At 49.2% G+C, this 17,135-nt stretch overlaps 1 protein-coding gene across 3 annotated transcripts in view; it reads left to right on the plus strand.

Annotated features, from left to right (window-relative positions):
- The window catches only part of NAA25 (N-alpha-acetyltransferase 25, NatB auxiliary subunit), a 115,122-nt gene that overhangs the window by 59,863 nt on the left and 38,124 nt on the right, over positions 1–17,135 (plus strand). For all 3 annotated transcript variants that reach the window (XM_073563482.1, XM_073563555.1, XM_073563614.1), the window contains exons 7-13: positions 2,031–2,109; positions 2,539–2,650; positions 3,022–3,111; positions 4,425–4,594; positions 16,363–16,475; positions 16,633–16,840; positions 17,008–17,094. In XM_073563482.1, coding sequence (XP_073419583.1) covers positions 2,031–2,109; positions 2,539–2,650; positions 3,022–3,111; positions 4,425–4,594; positions 16,363–16,475; positions 16,633–16,840; positions 17,008–17,094 — 859 coding nt within the window. The remainder of the gene's footprint in view (positions 1–2,030; positions 2,110–2,538; positions 2,651–3,021; positions 3,112–4,424; positions 4,595–16,362; positions 16,476–16,632; positions 16,841–17,007; positions 17,095–17,135) is intronic.

Consider the following 17,135-nt stretch of genomic DNA (forward strand, 5'->3'; position numbering starts at 1 on the left):
TTCTAAGTCGCCAGGGCCTAGCGTCCGGCGAATGGTCCCTGCACCCCGCGGTTTTCTCTCAGATATGCGACCGTTGGGGCACCCCGGATGTCGATCTCATGGCATCTCGGATGAACCACAAGGTGCCGCAGTTCGTAGCCAGGTCCAGGGACCCTCTAGCCGTCGCATGCGACGCACTGGTGACTCCGTGGTCCCAGTTTCAACTTCCGTATCTGTTCCCGCCTCTGGCATTGATCCCTCGGGTGGTCAAAAAGATAAAATCGGAAGGCGTACCAGTGATTCTAGTCGCTCCAGATTGGCCGAGACGGCCTTGGTACGCGGAACTGGTCAACATGCTCGCGGACGTTCCCTGGAGGCTTCCGGACCGTCCAGATCTTCTCTCGCAAGGCCCCCTTTACCACGAGAATTCTCAGTCTCTGAGTTTGACGGCATGGCCGTTGAGACCGCAATTCTGAAGGAATCAGGTCTGTCCAGTCAGGTTATTCAAACTATGATCAGAGCCAGGAAACCAGCCTCTTCCCGCATTTACTATAGGTACTGGAAAGCTTTTTTCCGTTGGTGCGATGATAACAGAGTCTTCCCAATGTCTTTTTCTATCCCGTCTATCCTGGGGTTTCTTCAGGCTGGGCTAGGTTTCCGCTCTCTCTATCCTCTTCCAAAGAGAGCTAGCTTCTCTACCACAGGTCAAGACCTTTCTACAAGGGGTTTCCCACGTGGCTCCTCCTCATCATTCGCCAATAGACCCGTGGGATCTCAACCTCGTCCTTAGCGCTCTCCAGAAGGCGCCGTTCGAGCCTCTCCAGGACATTCCTTTGTCCCTTCTCTCTTGGAAGGTCACCTTTTTGATCGCCATTTCATCCATCAGAAGAGTTTCTGAATTGGCGGCCTTGTCATGTCGTTCCCCTTACCTCATTCTCCATCAGGACAAAGCCGTCCTCAGGCCTGTTCCTTCTTTTCTTCCAAAGGTGGTTTCCGCTTTCCATATCAATGAGGATATCGTCCTTCCTTCTTTTTGTCCGGCTCCATCTCATCCTCTTGAGAAGTCTCTCCACAAACTGGACGTAGTTAGAGCCCTGCGTGTCTATCTCGCCAGGACTTCTTCCTTTCGTCTGTCCGATTCCTTGCTGATCATCTCTGAAGGTCGCCAGAAGGGCCTTCCGGCTTCCAAATCCACGATCGCTCGCTGGATTCGTTCTACCATTCTGGAAGCGTATCGTCTTCAGGAAAAGCGGCCCCCTCCGGGAGTAAGAGCTCATTCCACCCGGGCTGTGGCGGCTTCGTGGGCTGCTCGTCACCAGGCCTCGGCCATGCAAATTTGCAAGGCCGCAACATGGTCATCTTTGCACACCTTCACGAGGTTCTACAGGGCCCATACCCAGGCCTCGTCTGATGCTGTGGTTGGTAGGAAGGTTCTGCAGGCGGCGGTGGCTCACCGGCCGACCTAAGCCTTTCGGTTACCTTCGTTCCTTATTGCTGTTCCCACCCTTGGGACTGCTTTGGGACGTCCCATGGTATTCTGTGTCCCCCAATAAGGCGATAAAGAAAGATGGATTTTTGGTTCTTACCGTAAAATCTCTTTCTTGGAGCCTTCATTGGGGGACACAGCACCCTCCCTGTTTAAGTTGTACCGTGTTGGGTCTTAGAGTCCCTTGTTGGGTTGGTACATATGGTTCAAGTTTTTCTCGTTGCTTCTCCTACTGCTTTTTCACCAACTGAGGTGCCTGTCGGTGGGTGTATACTGCCGGGGAGGAGCTAATTTTCTTGTTTTTGCATAGTGTCAGCCTCCTAGCAGCAGCAGCATACACCCATGGTATTCTGTGTCCCCCAATGAAGGCTCCAAGAAAGAGATTTTACGGTAAGAACCAAAAATCCATCTTTTTTGCCTGTATGGGCTACAAGGTTTACTGAATGAAGCAGAAATGGCTAAAATTTAGAGAAATTGCAGCAAAGTGTGTAAGAAAGTTGTATGATTTTTAGGTCCTATTTTTGTCATCAATAGAATATTAATTAAAGCCAACGTGTCTTTCTAGGTTGAATTGTACTATATGATTTTGGAGCTTCTGGGAAAACACGAGGAAGCCCTAGAGGTTATAAGAGGAAAGCTTGGTGGTATGTATCATCTAGCCGTTCCTTGACTGCTTTGCTTTTCAATGTGACATCTATCTGAAGTTATTGTGTATAATATTTTGTCTTTATATTGTGGCCCAAGTATAGTATTGTATCCATGTCCCCATTTATTGCCTAAGGCTTTGTGTACATGATCCGGAAGTGGCAGCGCTTTGGACAAAGAGCATTTACGGTGCGTCCAAAGCACTGCCGTCTATTGAACCCAGGTGAATTTGCATGTGATCCCTGAACCGTGCGTATTCACTGCATCCAGTAAATTCTGTTGGTAAAATTTCTCGAGGAGACTAGCGTCCATTCTGCAGCGCTTACTGATCGTCTACACATACCCTCATTGTTTTAATATTTGTTGTAAAATGGGAGAAAAAGTCCATATGTCCTTGACAAGTTATGTCTTGTATGATCGATATGTAGAAAAGCTGACCAGCGAGCTGCAGAGCCGAGAAAACAAATGTATGGCTATGTACAAGAAGCTGAGCAGATGGCCTGAATGCAATGCACTCTCCAAAAGACTTCTGTTACTAAAGTGAGTCCATGGATTACCTGCTTGTCCTTACCACTGAGCATCAAACCTGCAGCAGTAGTTTATGATGATGCTTCAGTCTTGTTGTGTTTTGCTTTTTTGAGGCGGGGACGGGTGGGTTGGAGAGGGTTTAAACGTCTGTCTTCTCCACTTTTTAGTTTGTCTGGCAAAGCATTAAAAACACATATGACAGGATCATCTCATGGAGACGTCTGTCCATATGCAAAATTACTGGTTTGTGAGGATGTTGGCAGTGTAACCTGTGGGGTGACAACATGTTGCATGTATCGATGATGTTGCACAGTGCATCTTGTATATTCATACATTAATATGGTTTGTCCCACTACCTTTAATTATTTTATTCTTTCCTTCAGCTCAGATGACTGGCAGTTCTATATCTCCTACTTTGATTCTGTGTTTCACCTCATTGATGAGACTTGGACGCCGCCAGCAGAAGACCCACTGTAAGTCTCTGCATGTGCTTATGAATAAGTTTAGTTAAAACATGAGAACAAGTTGGGAGTAGGCAGGCAATCTCCGATAGCAGCATTTAATGCACCAGGTGGGCGCGTGATTGTACGCCCGTGATGAGATTGTAAGGCGCCGATGGGTTGCTATGAAAGATAGGGTTCTGCTGCATACCTCCGTGCTTGTCATTACTGATCGCTTGTGAAAGTTAGCCTCTGCCAGACATTCACAGGGGACTGTGATTTTTGCTGTATACAGCAGTACTGTAGCACTGCTTTCTATAGCACAAGCAATCAGTTGATTGCAGGTTCAAGTCCCCTAAAAGGACTAACAAAAAAAGTTTTAATAAAACATAAATGTTCAAATCACCCCTCTTTCCCCCTACGGCGGAAAGGTCAGATCTATCAAAATCATAAATTTAATCCGATTAGTAAACTGCATAATGAGAAAAAAATAAATAAAATGCCAGAATTTGTTGTTTGGCCTCCACAACACTGCAATAACGGACAATCTACCCCAGAATGGTATAATTGAAAATATCACCTCAGTGTGCAAAAAAAATTAGCCCTCACACAGCTCTGTCGACCAAAAATTGAAAACATTTATGGGTCTTAGAAAATGGGGACACAAGCAAAATTTTAATAAATTTCCCAATTTTTTTATTTTTTATTTAAATGGCGAAAATAAACTATACATGTTTGGTATCGGCGTAATCATACTTACCTGGAGAATCATATTGCCAGGTCAGTTTTATTGTATAATGAACATGGTAAATAAAGAATTGTAATTTTTTGCAGTTTTGCCAAATGTACAATTTTTTTCCGCCTGCTTTCTAGTACAACATATGATAAAATGAATGGGGTCAATAAAAAGGACAACTTGTCGTCCTGTGTAGTAAAAAAAAAAAACAAAAACAAAAAAAACAAAGCCCTCATACGGCTATGTGGCCAGAAAAACAAAAGTTATGGCTCTTGGAAGAAGGGGAGGAAAAACGAAAAATGGCCACAACGCAAAGGGGTTAAAGTTGGTGTGACTCACAACCATCTGATGTGTATGGGGGCCCCCAACATGACCGGTGAGAAGGATTAGCATGGTGTTGAGTACCAGTTGGGTGTCGCGTGACTGATTCCATTTTTAGTCCAGTTAAGTTAGCCCATGAAAGTGTTACATATGACTGATTGTTCCGTGGGCATTAACTTTCCAATACGGGATCAACTTCACTGATGTTAGAAGAAAAAAAACCCCAGAATATGTCTTTTAAGTTTAATTAGAGATGGCTAACGAGTCACCCCCTCTGTCTTTGCTCCAGGTCATTGGAAGGAAATCTCGATTACACTATTGAACAAGTAGTTACATTTATAGAAGAACAAATAGAGTCAGATTCACAGAATCCTCGCCCACTTCGGGGGCCACACTTAGCCAAACTCGAGCTGATTCGTCGACTAAGACTGAGGGGCTGTAACGATGAATATAAACTTGGTAAGTGTCCTAACAGAGTTTTGTTGATTTTCTTTTAGTTTACATTCCTTCTTATTAAAGAGGTATCCACATTTACAAAAATGTGGCTGCTTTATTTCAAGAACAGTGTCACCCCCCAACCATTGGTTGTGTCTGGTGTTACAACTCTGACCCATTGTAGTGAATGGAGCTGAGCTGCAATACCATATACAACCAATGGTGGGTGTTGCATATATATATATATATATATATATATAAAGCTGAGTGTGTATCAAGCCACGCCCACTCCACATAGCTCCACTCACTGGCGGGTGGATAGCGGGGTTGCAGAGGGAAAGTGCATAACGCGGGTGGAGAGCGGAGCTGCGAGGGAGAGAGTAGGACATGGATGGAGATCGTGGCTGTGGAGGGATAGCGCCGGGGACGGTACATGGAGAGTGGGACAGCGGGTGGAGGGAGGGGCTGCAGAGGGAGAGAGTAGGACGGCGAGTGGAGAGAGCAAGACGGTATATATCCCCTGTGGCTGTTACTACTATACTCTATATCCCTTGTGGCTGATACTAAAAGGAGGAGCGTGAGGTGCAGAAAGAGGCTGTGTAAAAAGCAGAAGCATGAGGTGTATCAATACTTGGGTAATCATTTAGTTAATTTGGGTTGCAAATCTGTAGTGTTGAATATATGATGTGAAATTTTTTATGTGCGATATAATCATAATAATTTGTTATAACTAACCACAGTTACTATGCCAAGGCAACGCCTGGCTCTTCAGCTAGTTTTGAAATAAATTAGACATTACTCTGTCGCCTCATTGGGGGACACAGAACCATGGGTGTTATGCTGCTGTCCACTAGGAGGCGACACTATGCATAATCTGAAAAAGATGAACTATGGCTCCTCCTCTGCAGTATACACCCCTGGACGGCGTCAGCCTTCTCCAGTTTTTGCTTAGTGTCGCAAGGAGGCACACTTTTTTTTTTTTTTCTTCTGTTTTCCTTTTTTCGTCCGGAATACAGATGAAGAAAAGTGGGTCTCCAGCGAGACTCCCGGCATGGCTCCATCCTTGGCCCCCTTTTTAGGGGTGCCCAGTTGAAGTGGAGACTGCTATTCCCCATGTCGCTCCTTCCCCAGTCCCTCGAGTACTGGTCTGAAGTTGAGACCCCCCTCCTTCCCCAACCCCTTTGGGGTCTGGGTTGAGGTCGAGGCGAGATTGAAGACCCCCTGACTGTGACAGACGTACCCTCCCTAATCCCCCTCAGGGGGCATTAGGTTGAGACACCTCAGGTAGGGTCGGTGAATAGGTAGCACTCTGCACCAGGGACCCCAGACCAGCTGTGGGATCCTGCTGGGGCCGGGGGAGGGTGCAGGCAAACATGGCACAGCAGAGACAGGGTTTTCCCGTCTCCCATGACGGCACACATGAGAGAGGGGATCCGCCCAGTCAGGACAGGAACCCTACTGAAGATAAAAGGGGCGGTACCTCTCCCTCGCTTCAGTTGGGTTTCCTGTCCTGACAGGGACCCGTGTTCTAAAGATCACGTACCTGCCCCTCTCTCGTGCCGGCATGGAAGATCAGGCTGGTTCCTGAGCGCTGTGTGTCGGGAGGAGGAAGCGCCGTCCGCTGGTCCCCCGGGGCCTCAGCGTCCGAGCGGGCGCAGAAGCAGCGCGGCTGGGGTCCTGGGGCTCTGCCGTGGCTGCCACGCCGACCTCTCCCCCTCTGCCGCGTCCAGAAGCAGCGCAGGAGCATCAGGGAGCGTCCACTTCCGGGTCGCGCCCCTCTGACGTCACACGCAGGGCACACTGGGAAAGGGGCTTGCCCGCGTGACGTCGGGAGGCGGCGCTGGTGATCCAAGATGGCGGCGCCCATAGCAAACAACTCCGGCCGGCGAAAGGAGATCCCGGCGGCATGGCAGGGGGGGAGGGGCTGTGGGGGTAACCGGAGGAGGCGGAGAGTGCAGTGGATCCCCCTTACATATGGGGGATGACCACAGAAGATGCACTCATGCCCAAGGCTTCATGATGGAAGTGGGGCAAGACGAGCAGCGTCAGCAGCAAGAGCTCTCGCCAGATGCCAGGCCGAGCCGCCAGCATACCAGGAGCAGTCGCTCGAGTGGTGGGAGCGGCAGTCATAAACGCAACCGGTATGACTCTGAGACGTCCAGGAGAAACGTCACGAGTGCCTCTGAGATCGGTACCCCTGATTGACAGCGGTGGTGAGTGATCTACGTGAATGTCACCCTTATGGTAACGGGGTTCCATTTTCTCTGTTTGATCACTAGGGGTCGAGGAAGGCTAGCAGCAAAACCAAGAATAGAGAATGCGCCCTTTGCAAACACCCGCTAGCAGATCAGTGGCAGAAAGACCTTTGCGCTGACTGTATAAACAAAACTATACAGGAGGAGACCCCTGATTTGGTGACTAGCCTTAAAGAGTTAATACAACAGGAGGTGAAAGGTTCCCTAAAGGCAGCCCTTAAAAAGAAAGATAAAAGATACCGTAGAAGGAGCTCCGATTCAGAGGCCTCGCCAAGGCAGAAGGGGCGGGATAGATCCTTGTCCCCCTCCACCTCCTCTTCCTCTACTCAGTCCTCAGAATCTTCCTCGGACAGCGATATAGGCGGCCGTCCATGTTTCCCAACGGAGGATGTGGAAAAGCTGGTCAAAGCTATCAGGGCTACAATGGGCCTTAAAGAGGAAAAGACTCCCAAATCATTAGAGGATGTAATGTTTGGAGGACTGGAGGAAAAGAGAAAACGTACCTTCCCTGTAAATGATAAAATAAAAGCACTAATTGACAGGGAATGGAAAAAACCGGAGAGGTCAGGGGGCTTACCTTCCACATTAAAGAGGAGGTACCTTTTTGAGCAAAAGGATTCAGAAACCTGGGAAAAAGTCCCTAAAATTGATGGGGCCATAGCCAGATCCTCAAAAAAGGTATCTCTACCATTAGAGGACTCTGGTGTGTTGAAAGACCCGCTTGATAAAAAAGCAGACTGTTTCCTAAAGCATATCTGGGAAGCTTCAGCAGGTAGATTAAAGCCAGCAATAGCTGGTACCTGTACCGTTCGTGCCCTCATGGTCTGGCTACAACAAATAGAAGACCAGATCAAGGATAGAGGTCCTAGGGATGAAATTTTGTCTAATTTGACACTGGTACACGGAGCAGCGGCTTTCCTAGCAGATTCCTCTGCAGATTCCACAATGTTGACAGAGCGGCAAGCCTGTCAAATGCGGCAAGACGAGCCCTGTGGCTTAAAGGGTGTCCCGGAGATTTACCATCAAAACATAGGTTATGTTCCATTCCATGCGATGGCCAATTCCTCTTTGGAAAAAAACTAGAAGAGATTTTGGAACATGCGGGGGATAGGAAGAAAAGCTTTCCCCGATTTCCGGGAGAACCTAAAAAGCAGCCCTTTCGGAGGAGAAGATTTAACAGGGGTCTTTCCCCGGGAGATAGAAAAAGCTCTGACTTTAAAGAAAGATGATGATCGGGCTATATGTTTAAAAGGCCCTCCACTTCCTCCAAAAAATCTCCCCAATGACATTGGGCTGGAGGTAGGGGGAAGGCTTTCTTTCTTCCTTTCCATCTGGGAGAATATCTCCCCCAGTACATGGGTCCCAAACATAATAAAGGACGGTTTAAAAATAAAATTCATCCGTCCGCCCAGGCATACCTTCATCATGACACCCAGAAGGAAAGCCCAAGAGCAACAGCTGGCCCTGGAGACAGAAGTCTTGGGACTAGTGAAAAAACAAGTCCTACAGGAAGTCCCAGTGCAAGAAGAAGGAAGGGGGTTCTACTCCCCCTCTTCTTAATACAAAAACCAGACGGCTCTTGGAGAACCATTGTCAACCTGAGGAGACTTAATCAGTGGGTAGACAATTGCTCCTTCAAAATGGAGTCAATCAACACGGCCGCAAAGATCCTGTTCCAGCATTGCCTCATGGCAGTGATAGACTTAAAAGATGCCTTCTATCACATCCCAATTCATCGGGAGTATCAAAAATATTTGAGAGTAGCTCTCTATGTCCAGGGGCAGGTGAAACACTACCAATACACAGCCCTTCCGTTTGGCCTGTCTACAGCCCCCAGAGTATTCACCAAAGTGATGGCGGAAGTAATGTCTTTTCTTCGTTCCAGGGACATAGTGATCGTCCCATACGTAGACGACTTTTTAGTTATTGGTGAGGTTGGAGTCCCACTGCGCACATCAAGTGAAGGAAGTGATAGCAATTCTAGTAGGACTAGGATGGATAGTAAACATCCCCAAGTCAAGGATAACCCCAGTAAAAGAGCAATCCTTCCTAGGGTTGATATTGGACTCCGAGCAACAACGCTGCCTCCTACCAGAGAGCAAAGTGACCAAGATAAGAGGCCTAGCTCGCACAGCAATACAAAGACCAAATATGACACTGAGGGACGCAATGTCCCTTTTAGGCTCGTTGACATCATGCATACCCGCAGTAGCATGGGCGCAGTACCACTTAAGGCAACTACAGTGGGAAGTTCTGTCAGCACAGAAACAATTAAAAGGGCATTTAGAAGGCAAACTATGTCTCTCAGTGGCTGTAAGAGATTCCCTGCTCTGGTGGACTGTAGAAAAGAATCTAACAGCTGGTATCCCGTGGTAAAAACCAGTCGAGGACATCATTACAACAGACTCGAGTGCCACAGGATGGGGAGCACACCTGAGATCCCACTCAATACAGGGGACCTGGTCCTCGCTAGAAAAGGATCACGGTTCAAATGTAAAAGAACTATGGGCAGTGGAAAAAGCCGTGAAACATTTCCTTCCTTTACTTCGGGGCCGCCACACCCGAGTCATGACGGACAATCAGGCAGTAGTAGCCTACATCAATCACCAGGGGGGAACGAGATCTCGGGGCCTTATGCAAATGTCGGATCTACTCTTCCAGCTAACATCTGTTATCCATCACAGCACTGCACATAAAGGGGGTAGAAAATATACAGGCAGACTTCCTGAGTCGCAGGCACCTAAGACAAGGGGAATGGTCCCTAAACCCCCAAGTCTTCCAACAAATAGTTCAGGCCTGGGGCAAACCAGAAATAGACCTGTTCGCTACCGCACACATCCGGAAGGTCAGGAAGTTCTGCTCACTAAATCCAAGGGAAAACCCCTTCGCAGTAGATGCCCTACAAATACCCTGGAAGTTAATCCTGGCCTATGCATTTCCCCCGATAACAGTGATCCCAGTAGTGGTCAGGAAAATCAGGGAGGATCTAGCGAGAATAATTCTTATAGCTCTGTTTTGGCCGAGGAGACCTTGGTTCTCCCTTCTGAGACTCATGTCGGTGACAGATCCATGGATATTACCGGAGATTCCAGACCTGCTTTCCCAGGGACCAGTGGTCCACTCTCAGGTGAAGGGCTTACATCTAGCAGCCTGGAATTTGAGAGGGCGTCCCGGTGGCCATTTTTTTTTTTTTTTCTTGGCTGCAGGTATATCTGACAACGGACACCTGCCGCAAGAAGGAGAACCACAGCAGTCTCCGGGGGGCACAGAACTGTGAATTATCGGTGCTGGACCTGATGGCACTGGTGGGGTAAGATCACAGCTGGGTTCTCTTTACTCAGCTGTGAATCCATACTACCTATAAGGCTCTCTGGGTTCCCTCTGCGTAGCCACCCCTGTAGGATCCCTGATAGCCAGCCTCTGTGCACTATGCCATTCTCAAGAAAGAGAACCAGGCAGGAATGTTTCTATGCATTCTGCACAGCCTGCAAAACCACTCTCCCCAGTGGCAGCACGTATCCGTGCTGCCGGGATTGCATCCAGAACTCTGGGTCAGAACCCCAGGGAGTCCCTACCAACGCTTCAGTGTCGGATACCACTCCGGAATGGGCAGCTCCAGATATCGCAGTCTATGACACAGTCCATAGATAACCTAACCGCTACATTGCTGCAAGCTCTGCAAGGTCGTGTCTCGGCTACGAACGTTACCCAGCAAACGGACAGCTTGTCTCAGGAACATGCTGTTTCCGACACTCACAGACGTAAGCGGACCCACAGGTCGCGATCACCTGAGTCGTCCTATAGCACAGGGTCATCCCCCCAGGGAGAGACACCGTCATTCCAGGTCTCCTAGGCAGTCCCATATCAGAGACAGACAATGCAGTTCACCACAGAGATCCCGTACCACAGAAAACCTCTGCCCCAGATCGCCCACCATGGAGCACCTTAGCGATACACAGGATTCGGAAGGCATCTGTGACTTCGACTCAGACAACGAAACGGAGAGGTCCGTGGTACCTTGTCCCCCTAGCAATACAGCGCTAGTTGAGGACATAATCTCTGCCATCCATCGGGTGCTGGAAATTTCAGATCCAGCCCTGGAAGCCCCAGAACATAAGATTTGCTTTGAAAGTGTTCTGAAACCGCCTAAGGTCTTCCTTAATCACCATGAGTTTCAAACGATACTTAGTAAGCAGTTTTCGCAGCCTGAGAAAAAATTTGCAAATCGCAAATATTTGGAAGCGAAGTACCCCTTCTCACAGAAGGACACCAAAGAGTGGACAGATCCACCCGAAGTGGACCCCCCAGTATCTAGACTAGCAGCACAGACCCTACTCTCACTGCCAGATAGCTCAACCCTCAGGGACGCAGCAGACCGGCAAGTAGAATGCATGGCTCGTTCCATTTTCGAAGCGGCAGGGCCCTCCCTGGCCCCTGCGTTCGCTTCAGTTTGGGCGGCCAAGGCCATCCTGACTTGGGCCAAAAAACTGCAGGAGGGTCTTCAAGCTACAAATACCGGGCTCTCGGACCAAGCGGTTCAAATAGCAGTGGTAGCAGACTACATGCTTCATGCAGCCCTAGACTCAGCAAGAGGTCTAGCGGGGATAGCGGCAAACGCCATTACGATTCTGCATATCCTCTGGCTGCGAGAATGGAAAGCGGATGCGGCCTTAAAGAAGTCCCTCACGCATCTTCCGTACCTTAGTGGAAGGCTTTTCGGTGAAAAGTTTGGACACAATGATATCCAATGCCACTGGGGGTAAGAGTACCTCTCTCCCTCAACTGAAACCTAAACGCACGTTTAAATGGAGAAACCAAACACGATTCCGATCCTTTCGGAACTCTTCGGGCTGGTCCGTCTCGCGCCCAGCGCAAAATCATGACCGCTCTCCACGCAGGGACAACCCACGGACGGCGCAGAGACTGGACAGGACTTGGCAGTCGAAAGCAGGCCAAGCGAAACCCAAGGGAGGAAAACCTCAGAACTTCGCTTCATCATGACTCACGAACTCCGGAAGACATCCCACCAGTAGGCGGGCGACTTCTACTCTTTCAGCAACTCTGGCTGCCTATTACAGAAGACAGGTGGGTCAGGGAAATAGTGTCTTCCGGATACAAGATAGAGTTCACTTCCACTCCACCGAACCGGTTCTTCCTCTCTATTCCACCAACACCATCAGACAAGGCTCGTGCCTTCCACCAAGCGGTCTCCTCTCTACTTCAAGCAGGAGTCGTAATACCGGTTCCCGCGAACGAAAGATTCCGAGGGTTCTACTCCAATCTATTTGTAGTTCCCAAGAAAGGAGGCAGCGACCGGCCCATACTAGACCTAAAACAGCTCAACAAATATGTACGGGTCCGTCATTTCCGCATGGAGTCCCTCCGGTCCATCATAACATCCATGGAGCAGGGAGAATACCTTGCCTCCATAGACATACAAGACGCATAACTGCACATACCAATTGCTCCTGCCCATCAAAGGTTTCTCAGGTTCGCGATCAACAAAAACCACTACCAGTTTGTCGCTCTCCCGTTCGGACTCGCCACGGCTCCAAGAACGTTTACCAAGGTCATGGCAGCCACCATGGACATTCTACACTCCAGAAGCATTCTAGTCGTTCCGTACCTGGACGACCTTCTCATCAAGTCTTCCACCTTCAAGGACTGCGAGGTCAGTGTCTCAATCACAATAGACACACTGAGTCGTCTGGGATGGTTAGTCAACCTACAAAAAATCGACTACCCCGAGTCAGACTCTAACCTTCCTGGGGATGTTATTCGACACCTCCAGGGGTCTGGTGCTCCTTCCCAAGGACAAGACACTGGCCCTCCGTCTGGGAGTTCGCACACTCTTCTGCAATCCTCCCTGATCTCTCCGGTTTGCCATGAGAGTCCTCGGCAGGATGGCAGCAGCAATGGAGGCAGTGCCATTTGCCCAGTTTCACCTCAGGCCTCTTCAACTAGCCATCCTCAGATCTTGGGACAGGAACCCCTTCTCCCTGGACAGGAAGTTCCGGTTGACATCGTCAACCAGGAGGTCCCTACATTGGTGGCTCAAGACAACTTCGCTTGCAAGAGGAAAACCCTTTCAGGTCAATGGAAGGTCCTGACCACCGATGCAAGCCTGACAGGTTGGGGTGCGGTGCACCTACATCACAGGGCACAAGGCAAGTGGTCACCAATGGAAGCGACCTTGCCCATCAATATCCCGGAAATCCGGGCCATCTTCCTGGCACTGAGAACCTTTCATCACTTGCTTGCAGCCTGTCACATACGGATACAGTCGGACAATGCCACGGCGGTGGCATATGTGAATCACCAAGGCGGGACCCGCAGCGCCCAGGCAATGAGAGAATTGGCACATATCCTCCACTGGGCGGAAGACACGAGGTCGGTACTCTCTGCGGTCCACATTCTGGGTGTAGAAAACTGGGAAGCCGACTTCCTCAGCAGGCAAGGAATGGACTCGCGGGAGTGGTCTCTCCACCCCGAAATTTTTTACCAGATCTGTCAACGCTGGGGAACCCCGGATGTGGACCTAATGGCATCCCATCTCAATGCCAAGGTCTCCAATTTCATGGCCAGGACACACGACCTGCGGTCGCTCGGAGCAGATGCCCTGGTCCAGGACTGGACCCAGTTCCAGCGCCTGTACATTTTTCCACCCCTCCCCCTGATTTCCAGGGTCGTGAGGAAGATCAAACAAGAGGGAGTTCCAACCATCCTGATCGCGCCGGACTGGCCCAGACGTACATGTTACGCCGACATCATACAACTTAAGCAGACGCCCCCTGGCGTCTCCCCGACCATCACGACCTTCTGTCACAAGGTCCGTTCTACCATCAGAATTCAGGAGCTCTCAATTTGACGGCATGGCCCTTGAAGCCTAGATTCTAACCCAGGCAGGGTTCTCACCGGAAGTCATTGCGACCATGATCGGGGCAAGGAAGCCAGCCTCCGCCAAGATTTATTATCGTACCTGGAGAGCTTTCTTTTCCTGGTGCGAATCTCACGGACAGGTCCCACTCCCTTATTCCCTCCCGAAGGTACTAGGTTTCTTTCAATCGGGCCTAGACACCAAGCTATCCCTAGGCTCGCTTAAGAGTCAGGTGTCAACGCTTTCAGTCCTTTTTCAAATGCGCATTGCTACCAAACCGCAAGTAAGGACTTTTCTCCAGGGAGTTTCCTGATTGGTTCCCCCCTACAGACATCCACTGAAAACGTGGGACCTCAAACTGGTTCTGACAGCATTGCAGGCACCACCCTTCGAACCCCTTAAAGAAGTCCCACTCTGCATTCTGTCACAAAGTGGTTTTTCTAGTGGCAATCACCTCGCTACGCAGAGTGTCTAAATTGTCTGCACTTTCCTGCAGACGGCTTTTCCTAGCTTTTCACCAGGACAAGGTGGTTCTCCGTACTGTACAATCCTTCCTTCCGAAGGTTGTGTCCACCTTTCACCTCAATGAGGAAATCTCACTGCCATCCCTTTGTCCGGTTCCGGTTCATAGAGTGGAGAAGGCTCTGCATACGCTTGACCTCGTCAGAGCATTGCGGATTTACGTGTCCAGGACTGCACCCTTCCGGAAGTCTGATTCCCTCTTCATTCTTCCGGAAGGCGGTCGCAAGGGCCTGCCGGCTTCCAAGGCTACCCTTGCCAGGTGGATCAAGTCCACCATACATGAGGCCTACCGACGTAACAGTTCCCCTCTTCCGGCCGGTATCACGGCACACTCTACACGGGCAGTAGGGGCCTCCTGGGCCATTCGGCACCAGCCTTCGGCACAACAAGTGTGCAAGGCGGCCACTTGGACTAGCCTACACACGTTTACGAAACACTACAGTGTTCATACCCAGTCCTCAGCAGACGCGAGCCTGGGTAGACGGGTTCTGCAGGCGGCAGTGCCCCAAGTTTAGGGTCCTGCTAGCACAATATTCGTCCATTGCTTCCCACCCAGGGACTGCTTTGGGATGTCCCATGGTTCTGTGTCCCCCCAATGAGGTGACAGAGTAAAGGAGATTTTTGTGTACTCACCGTAAAATCTCTTTCTCTTACCCTCTAATTGGGGGACACAGCTCCCACCCTGTTGCCCCTACGGGCCGTTGTTACGGTTGGGTTTTCATATTGTTCTTTGAGCCTGTACATAGTAGCCGCCTTACAGGCATGATTATGTTGTTTCTGTTATGTTCCTCCTAATGCTTTTGCACAAAACTGGAGAAGGCTGACGCCGTCCAGGGGTGTATACTGCAGAGGAGGAGCCATAGTTCATCTTTTTCAGATTATGCATAGTGTCGCCTCCTAGTGGACAGCAGCATGGTTCTGTGTCCCCCAATTAGAGGCTAAGAGAAAGATTTTACGGTGAGTACACAAAAATCTCCTTTTTTTTTTTTTTCTAATTCTGGACAACCCCATTGACTCGGGTCTATATAGCTGTGCACTTTGAATTTGCAGGGTGATGTTAGGCTATTTTAATTGCCCACCACACCTTGCGTATCCATCATTACAGGGGTTGTCCAGTTCTTTTATATAGGTCATCAATATCACGGGGGAGCAACACCCAGCAGCTGCAGCGATCAGGTGTTCTGATGCCAGCAGCAGCCATCAGTTGCGTAGTGGAACAGCACATTGCAGTCAACTGCATAGTGGCCGTGGCCGGACCTTTACTTGAATAAATAGGAGTGGATCTGCAGTACCTTGCTGCTGCTGGAGCTGTACTCTTCCACTTTGCAACTAATCTCTTCCGACTGGCACCGATCACGGCTGATCGATGGGGCTGCCAGGTTTTGCACCCCCCCCCCCCCCCCGATCTGTTACTGATGACTTATCCTAAGGGTAGGCTATCAATATAACGTACTGGACGACCACTTTAAGGTCTGTTCTCATGGTGCAGTTGATTGACCAGTTTTGTCACAATTTCACAAAGCAAGGAAAAAAGAAAATGATTTTGCTACAATACCCTATTATTGATTGCACCCTGTGAATAGACCCTTTGGGTACTCCTGTTTATTAAAGGGACCTGGTCACAGTTACCGCGCTACTCAATTGCCCAGTTGTGGAACAGCACATTGCAGTCAACTGCATAGTGGCCGTGGCCGGACCTTTACTTGAATAAATAGGAGTGGATCTGCAGTACCTTGCTGCTGCTGGAGCTGTACTCTTCCACTTTGCAACTAATCTCTTCCGACTGGCACCGATCACGGCTGATCGATGGGGCTGCCAGGTTTTGCACCCCCCCCGATCTGTTACTGATGACTTATCCTAAGGGTAGGCCATCAATATAACGTACTGGACGACCACTTTAAGGTCTGTTCTCATGGTGCAGTTGATTGACCAGTTTTGTCACAATTTCACAAAGCAAGGAAAAAAGAAAATGATTTTGCTACAATACCCTATTATTGATTGCACCCTGTGAATAGACCCTTTGGGTGCTCCTGTTTATTAAAGGGACCTGGTCACAGTTACCGCGCTACTCAATTGCCCAGTTGTGTATTATGGAACAGGGGGAGCTGAATGGTATCTTGGTTCTTGTCTATGTTCAGGAGAGCCAGAGGATCTGATGTTTGAGTTTTTCCTGAAGTTCGGGGACAAGCCTTGTTGTTTCACTGATCTTAAGGTCTTTGTGGATCTCCTTTCTTCCAGTCATCATTCAATTGTAAGTAGTTCTTGCTGACAGGTTCCCTTTGATTGTCTCACAGTACATTCTCCAGACATGTGGCCTAATAGCCTCCCAAAGTGTTTCACGGGGTAATGGGGAAGTACACGCACTAAATAAGGCACCAGACCTTGCTAACAACATCCATATAATGTAGTTTATAAACAGGTTGCTTGGATCACTGCCTCTGACTCCTCCAGCAGAAGGCGATGTCGCTCTGCCGGCAGACATCAAGGCTATGCAGAGACATCTGTGTGTGGTTCAGCTCACCAGGCTGCTTGGCCTCAGTTACAAGATGGAAAAGCTACAGAAGCAGGATGCCATCAGAGAGGTTGTTGGGAGATACAGACATGGTCTACAGTTCGGTAAGTATCGGTCACATACTGTTAATTTTTATACTGTGTTTTCTTCTGTGTACAGTTCCATCTTTTCTGCTGCTTAAATCCATAGGACATAAACCTTCTGTCGGTTATAACTTTTATTTATGTGCCAAGCCCTGCTGACACGTTGTTGGTGTACTATTTATCCACAGGAAGCTCATGCCTGAAGACAGAGCTGCAGTTTTCGGACTACTACTGTTTAATCGGTGCCCATATGCTGCTGGACCTGTGGGATGATGGCAAGTATATTATTGTCACGTAACATCTATATCACTGAAGT

This window comes from Dendrobates tinctorius, unplaced genomic scaffold (genome assembly GCF_039654945.1).
Source record: "Dendrobates tinctorius isolate UK_male_01 unplaced genomic scaffold, ASM3965494v1 ptg000003l, whole genome shotgun sequence".
Taxonomy (NCBI): Eukaryota; Metazoa; Chordata; class Amphibia; order Anura; family Dendrobatidae; genus Dendrobates; species Dendrobates tinctorius.